Source organism: Carlito syrichta, unplaced genomic scaffold (genome assembly GCF_000164805.1).
Source record: "Carlito syrichta isolate Samal-C Ts95f unplaced genomic scaffold, Tarsius_syrichta-2.0.1 Scaffold107893, whole genome shotgun sequence".
NCBI classification, from domain to species: domain Eukaryota; kingdom Metazoa; phylum Chordata; class Mammalia; order Primates; family Tarsiidae; genus Carlito; species Carlito syrichta.
The window spans coordinates 1-6,070 of record NW_007051989.1 but is presented as its reverse complement, the minus strand read 5'-3'; the positions used below and the strand labels follow the sequence as shown (position 1 = coordinate 6,070).

Sequence of the window (6,070 nt, the reverse complement as noted above, 5' to 3'; positions counted from 1 at the left end):
CCCCCCCCCCCCCGGCCTCCCCCCACGCGCGCCCCTACGCCCGGCCTGGCCCGGCCCGTGGGGCGCAGGACGGCCCCTGACGCGCCTTCTCCCTCCCCGACCCCGTCCGGCCCAGCGGGGACGAAGCAGCACCAGTGCGACGCGGAGCTGCGGAAGGAGATTTCCTCGGTGTGGGCCAACCTCCCCCAGAAGACCCTGGATCTCCTGGTGCCGCCCCACAAGCGTGAGTGCGGGGACCAGGGAGGCTGCGGGCGGCGAGGGGCGAGGGGCGGCCGCCTCCGGAGTCGGTGCTGAGCTGCAGCCTGCCGGGGACTCCGCTTCCCTGGGGCCTCGGCTTCCGTGTGCTGAGCGGAGCCCCTTGCGCGCCTGGGGTGGGGAATGCAAGTTTGGGGGGGGGTGTTCCGGGCAGAGAAGTGAAGGAGGGGAAGGGGCGGCGGGGAAGTGCCTGCCTCCAACCTTGCGTCTCCAGGGGCCAGGGGCAGGGTCGCCTCCCCTGGCAAGGAGGGGGGGCGGAGCAGCACAGAGCCCGAGCCCCTCATGGCGCATCCCCGCTCGGCTCGAAAGCCCCCATCCCAGCGCGGTCCTCGTGGGGGGCGAGGGCAGGCGCGGCTGCCTCCCCGGCTCCACCCTGTCCCCTCCCTCCCCGCCCTTTTCTCCAGCGGATGAGATGACGGTGGGCAAAGTCTATGCCGCTCTGATGATATTCGACTTCTACAAGCAGAACAAAAGCACCAGAGACCAGATCCACCAAGCTCCCGGAGGCCTGTCCCAGGTACCAGGCCCTAGAACTTCCGAGAAGTAACGGTGCTGCCTCTGGACGGTGGGGGGAGGCCCACACCCCTCGTGGAAATCGTGCCTCGGGAGCTGGAGGACGAGGCTCCTGCAGCCATGCTTCTGGCCCCAGAGGCAGAACCCCCCACCGCCTTCCTCCTTCCCGTTGGCCGGGTTCCTGGAGCTTTTGGCGACCCCTGAAACAGAGAGCGGGGCTTCAGGGGCCGGCAATCAGGTGGCGGGCCTGGGCCTGGGCAGTGTCACTTTCTTAAGTGGCAGGAGAGATGGAAAAGATGTGAAGGGTGTTTGAGGAGGATTGATTTGGGGGGTGGAAGGAGAGCTGCTTTCCCTGCACACAGGCAGGGGCCAAAGACATTCAGAATGATCAGTCCAGGGTCAGCGTTCTGCTCCGGACTATGCTGGGGTGGTTTGGGGACCCGCTTTCCTGATGTCACCCTTCCCACACAGCCATTCTGCAGCGACCACATGTAGGCTTTTGGCTAGCAAATGTCTACATGTTCAGAGCTCCTGGGACATTTGCCCAGCCTGGGACGGATAGTATCTGCTGTTTCTGCAGCACCCTCCATTCTGCCTGGGGCAGACATCACTGACCAATCAGAGCAGCCTCCCCAGCCCTGAAATCCCTGAATGCTGCTCAGCGTGGTGCTCCGGGCAGTCCCTACCAGTCAACTCAAGTTGCTGATGAGATGGAGTTTTTCTGCCATCTGTAATCTGGTCCAGTCTATTAGTTGTGTAGGCAGGGAAACAGGCTCTGAAAAGTAGCATGGCTCTTTTGAATTTCTTTTACAGGTGAGGTCACAAGGAGGTTCTGTGCGAGGCCTCTGGCCTGCCTGTCTATATCTGGTCTCATGCTCATGCTGAGGGACACGATGGGAACCACAGAAGCATGTGGCTCTTCGCTGAGGCCAGGGAGCTCTGAGGCAGGGCTTGGGCACAGACTGGCTTCTGTCACAGCCTCGTGGCCAGAGCAGGCTGTTGAGGCCACACTGCGCGTCCGCTGGGGGCCCGGCTTCCTCGGACCTCAGAGCCCTTCCTCCTCCCTTCACCCCTTTTGCAGATGGGCCCCGTGTCCCTGTTCCACCCTCTGAAGGCTACCCTGGAGCAGACTCAGCCGGCAGTGCTCCGAGGAGCCCGGGTTTTCCTGCGACAGAAGAGTTCCACCTCCCTCAGCAATGGTGGGGCTGTGTGAGTAGCCAGATGCAGGACACGGCTGGACGGGCGGGGACCCAGAGCCGGCGAAGGGAGGAAGCAGAAAACTGTTACCTCTACCTTCCTGTCAGTCACTTCCCACTGGCCTCTGAGTTCACCAGCATGGAGGCGCCTGGAGGGGCTCATCTGTCACCTGACCGCACATCTGGGCCCTGGGCAGCCTCTGAGGAGAGCCTTCAGGTCATATCTCAGTTCTCAGGGGCGGGCTCCGCTGTCAGTGCTGCCTGAAAGCTAGGCAAAGTCTGCTGCTGCAAGTGGTCTTTCATTTACTGGGTTGCTGTGGTGGCCTTTAACACGATTTCCTGCTGCATTAGACGGGTGCCTGGCATAACCCGTCCTTCCAACAGCACCGAGACCCGTGGATTTAGACAGTGCCATCATTCCAGTGATGCTTTCTCGCTGTTGTACCTGGCTTCTTCAGAGGAGTGGCCCCTGTCTGCTGTCATTGACCTTTAGTGCCCGCAGACCTTTTTTTTTTTTTGGAGATGGACTCTCACTCTGCCGCCCAGGCTGCAGTGCGGGGCACGCTCACAGCCACCACAACCTCAACCTGCTGGGCTCCGGCCATCCTTCTGCCCCAGCCTTCCCAGTGGCTGGAACTACAGGTGTGCACTACCATGCCCGGCTGATTTTTTAAAAATTTATTGTAGAGATGAGGTCTCGCCAAGTTGCTCAGGCTGGTCTTGAACCCCCGGGCTCAAGGGGTCCTCTAGCCTTGGTCTCCCCAAGTGCCGGGATGACGGGCTTGAGCCACAGACTGCCTGCAGACCTCTAAGACTCTGCCTCCAGTTCCTGTCCTGTTCTGAGACGGGGATGGTGGCCTGTGAGCGTTCTGACCTTCTAACTCCTGAGAGACATTTTTCCTCTTAGATCTCCATTTTGGTGCTGATTTCTGAAGCTGTTATGTTTAACAGACAAATTGGTAAGGTCCTTCTGTATCACTTTACTCTTGCCATGGTGTTTCTTGGTAACAAACCACCCAAAGCCAAGGGACTTAAACAACAATCACTTTTTCTCACTGTGACCCAGAAAATCCGGGTTTCCTCTGGAATCTAGGGAACCAGGTCCTGGGGACTGGCAGCCATCCCTATGCCCACGTTCTCCTTTCTGCATGTTGGCTGGGTGTGCTGGCTCATGCCCATAATCCCAGCACGTTGGGAGGCTGAGGTGAGTGGATTGCCTGAGCCTGCGGGTTTGAGACCTGCCTGGGCAACTTGGAGGGACCCCATCTCTACAATAAATCAAAAAAATTAGCCGGGCGTGGTGGCGTGCACCTGTAGTTCCAGCTACTTGGAAGGCTGAGGAGGAAGGGTTGCCGGAGCCCAGCAGATCAAGGCTGCGGTGGCCGGGAGCGGCCACTGCCCTCCAGCCTGGGCAACAGAGTGAGACTCCAACACCAAAAAAAAAAGTTAAATGATAGATTCTGAGTGAGTGAGTGTGTGTGTGTAGGGTGCAGGGTGCAGGGTGCAGTGAGGGGTCTAGACTTTCGTCAGAAAAGTCAGCTACAGTTCTTTGCCTGATTATAGCTTCTCCCTAAATCGATGACAACTCTCATGTTGCAAGTTGAAGGACACTCGCACTGAGTCAGGTGACAGGCATATCTATAGAGCCATCGAACGAACAGCCTGAGCACACGCCTGACGTGGGGTGACTGACGGTGGCACCAGTGTCCAGCTTTGGGCCTCTTGACCACGCCCTCCCTCAGGGCCAGCCTCTCCCAAGGCTGCTGTCCGCACGGGGTCAGCGGGAGCCCTGCTGCCCCAGGTCGCACGTTGAGGGGGGCATTCTTGCAACCCTCGGAAACCCAGCCACCATCCCTCTGGCCTCCGGTCGTTTCTGCACCCACTGCTGAGATCAGAGAGTGGTCAGCTTAGGCCGTCAGGTTCCATGCCAAGCTCAGCCCATGACCGCCACCACTCACCTGGGGGACTAAGGATGCAGTCAGGGCTGCGCTGAACGTGAGCGGGGACAGTCACCCACACACGTTCAACGCTGGCTGGGCGATGGGGGCTGGGGAGGCGGGTAGGGAGTGCGCGTAGCCTGGACGGCCCACCCCAGCTCCCCAGAGAGATGCCGAGCAGAGAGCTGGAGGACGACTCTTCGTGGCTGGGGCCAGAGCAGTGAGGTGGCCACTGGCAAGGGGCCCCTCAGAGGGAGGAAGCCCGGGTGACACCTCCATGACAGCTTCTCCTGCTGTGCGGGGCACAGCCAAGACTTCCTCAGCGCCTGTCTCCTTACTGGAGCTTCACACGCATGGCCTGCCCTGCTGTGTTGATTTCCTCAGCAGGGACGATTCCTGCTCCCGTGTCTCAGATGAGCCCGTCCAGGGCAAGGAATTTGCCAGATGTCCCCGGTGCCAGGAGGGGTGGGCCCACGCTTCCCTCAGACTGAGCGCTGGGGAGCCAGGGCAGCTCCGCTCTCACCGCATATTGGGCGCAGTCCTCTGATGTGCCTCCGCTTGGTCCAGCATGCGTAGGCCGCACAGGGCTCCTGCGCTCGAGGGAGGGCTCAGCCCCTCCCCAAACAGGGTGACCAGGCCCTGGCTTTGCTGGGTGTGTGGCCCCGTGGAGATTCCTGGTGTTGGGAGTGGCTGTGGGCCTCTGACCCTGCAGGCCGTCCTCTGTTCTCCTCCGCAGACAAACCCAGGAGGGTGGCATCAAGGAGTCCGTTTCCTGGGGCACTCAGAGGACCCAGGACACGCTCTACGAGGCCAGGGCGCCCTTGGAGCGTGGCCACTCGGCAGAGATCCCTGTGGGGCAGACAGGAGCGCTGGTGAGCACCCCAGGGTTGGAGGCAGTGAGACGGGGCTGGGGGACGTGTGAGGCGGGGTGGGGCGTGTGGGGCGGAGGCACCGTCTGGCTGTGACCCAGGCTGTTCTCTCCCCAGGCCGTGGGAGTCCAGATGCAGAACATGGCCCTGCGGGGCCCTGATGGGGAGCCCCAGCCCGGCCTGGAGAGTCAGGGCAGAGCGGCCTCCATGCCTCGCCTGGCGGCAGAGACACAGGTGGGTGGCGCGGGAGGGGTCCGGGCCCCGGGCTGGGGAGTGGGGCCTGGCCTGCGCCTCCCGAGGGTGAGGAGACCTGGCAGTGGGGCGGGCTGGGCCCCATGCAGGCTCTGCTGGGCGGCCACGGCAGGAGGGCACCCGACGCACAAAGCCTGGACAGCTTCAGCCACGTGGCTGCCACGGGAGGCGAGCTGCTCTCGCCGGTGCTGCCAGGGGCGAGGTGCTTCCACCGCCTCAGACCCTGCCAGGGACAGTGGTCCAGGCCCGCGACTCAGGTCCAGCCTGCCCTGGCTGCAACAGTCGGGGCCTTCCACTCCGGTCCCCTCCCTGTGGACTCCTCAGTTCCAGTCCACGCAGCTCTGAAGCCCCCAGGCATGGTTCGCCCAGCCGTCCCCTGGTCTGTGGATGTCCACGCCCTGCCCGATCCCCTCGGCTCCAGTTCCCTGGAGTCTGGTCCCCACATCTTCACCTCCAGGCTCGGGTTGCTCGGCTTTGCTCCTCCCAGCTCTAGGACCCCTGTCCTGCAGCCCAGCTCCTTCCCTCACAGGCCGGTGTCCCCGCAGCTCTGGTCCCCCGTCTCTGGTCCCTCACAGCCGTGGCCTTCCCCGGTCCCTCCCAGCTCTCGCTGGCCCGCCGCGGCCCCCCAGCTCTGGTCCCTGCCCGGGTCCCCTTGTCTCTCCTCCCCTTCATTTGGGGCCCCGCCAGTCTGCTCCCTCAACTGGCCCCCGTCTGGTCCTCCTGGTCAGGCCAGCCTCCGTTCTGGTCCTCTCTAGCTCTGGTTCTCCCTGCCCCCGGCACCCTGGCCCCAGTCTCTTCTTCACGCTGGGCCCCCGGCCCTGGCCCGCTCATGTCTGGCGCTCACGGCTCTGGTTCGCGCCAGCTTCGGCCCTCCTAGCACCGCTCGGCTTCGGCCGCAGTTCCTCGGCTCTCGTCCGCACGTGCGGGTCTCGCCCAGTCTAGCCTCCCTGGCTCCGGGAGCCCCAGCTCTGCTCCCTCAGTCCTTGTCACCCGGTGCTGGTCCCCCGCCCCGGCGCTGGCGCTCCGTTCTGGGCCCCCTTCTCTGCCC

The 6,070-nt window shown here is 63.0% G+C and overlaps 1 protein-coding gene across 1 annotated transcript in view; it reads left to right on the top strand.

Annotated features, from left to right (window-relative positions):
- Positions 1 to 5,942, top strand: part of LOC103270294 (voltage-dependent N-type calcium channel subunit alpha-1B-like) — a gene marked incomplete at its 3' end in the record, with an annotated part of 22,047 nt that extends 16,105 nt beyond the window's left edge. The window contains exons 6-13 of the mRNA XM_021717147.1: positions 116 to 223; positions 660 to 772; positions 1,850 to 1,977; positions 4,638 to 4,773; positions 4,888 to 5,004; positions 5,112 to 5,381; positions 5,552 to 5,656; positions 5,778 to 5,942. Of these exons, the coding sequence (XP_021572822.1) occupies positions 116 to 223; positions 660 to 772; positions 1,850 to 1,977; positions 4,638 to 4,773; positions 4,888 to 5,004; positions 5,112 to 5,381; positions 5,552 to 5,656; positions 5,778 to 5,942 (1,142 nt within the window). The remainder of the gene's footprint in view (positions 1 to 115; positions 224 to 659; positions 773 to 1,849; positions 1,978 to 4,637; positions 4,774 to 4,887; positions 5,005 to 5,111; positions 5,382 to 5,551; positions 5,657 to 5,777) is intronic.
- Positions 5,943 to 6,070: the final 128 nt, after the last annotated feature.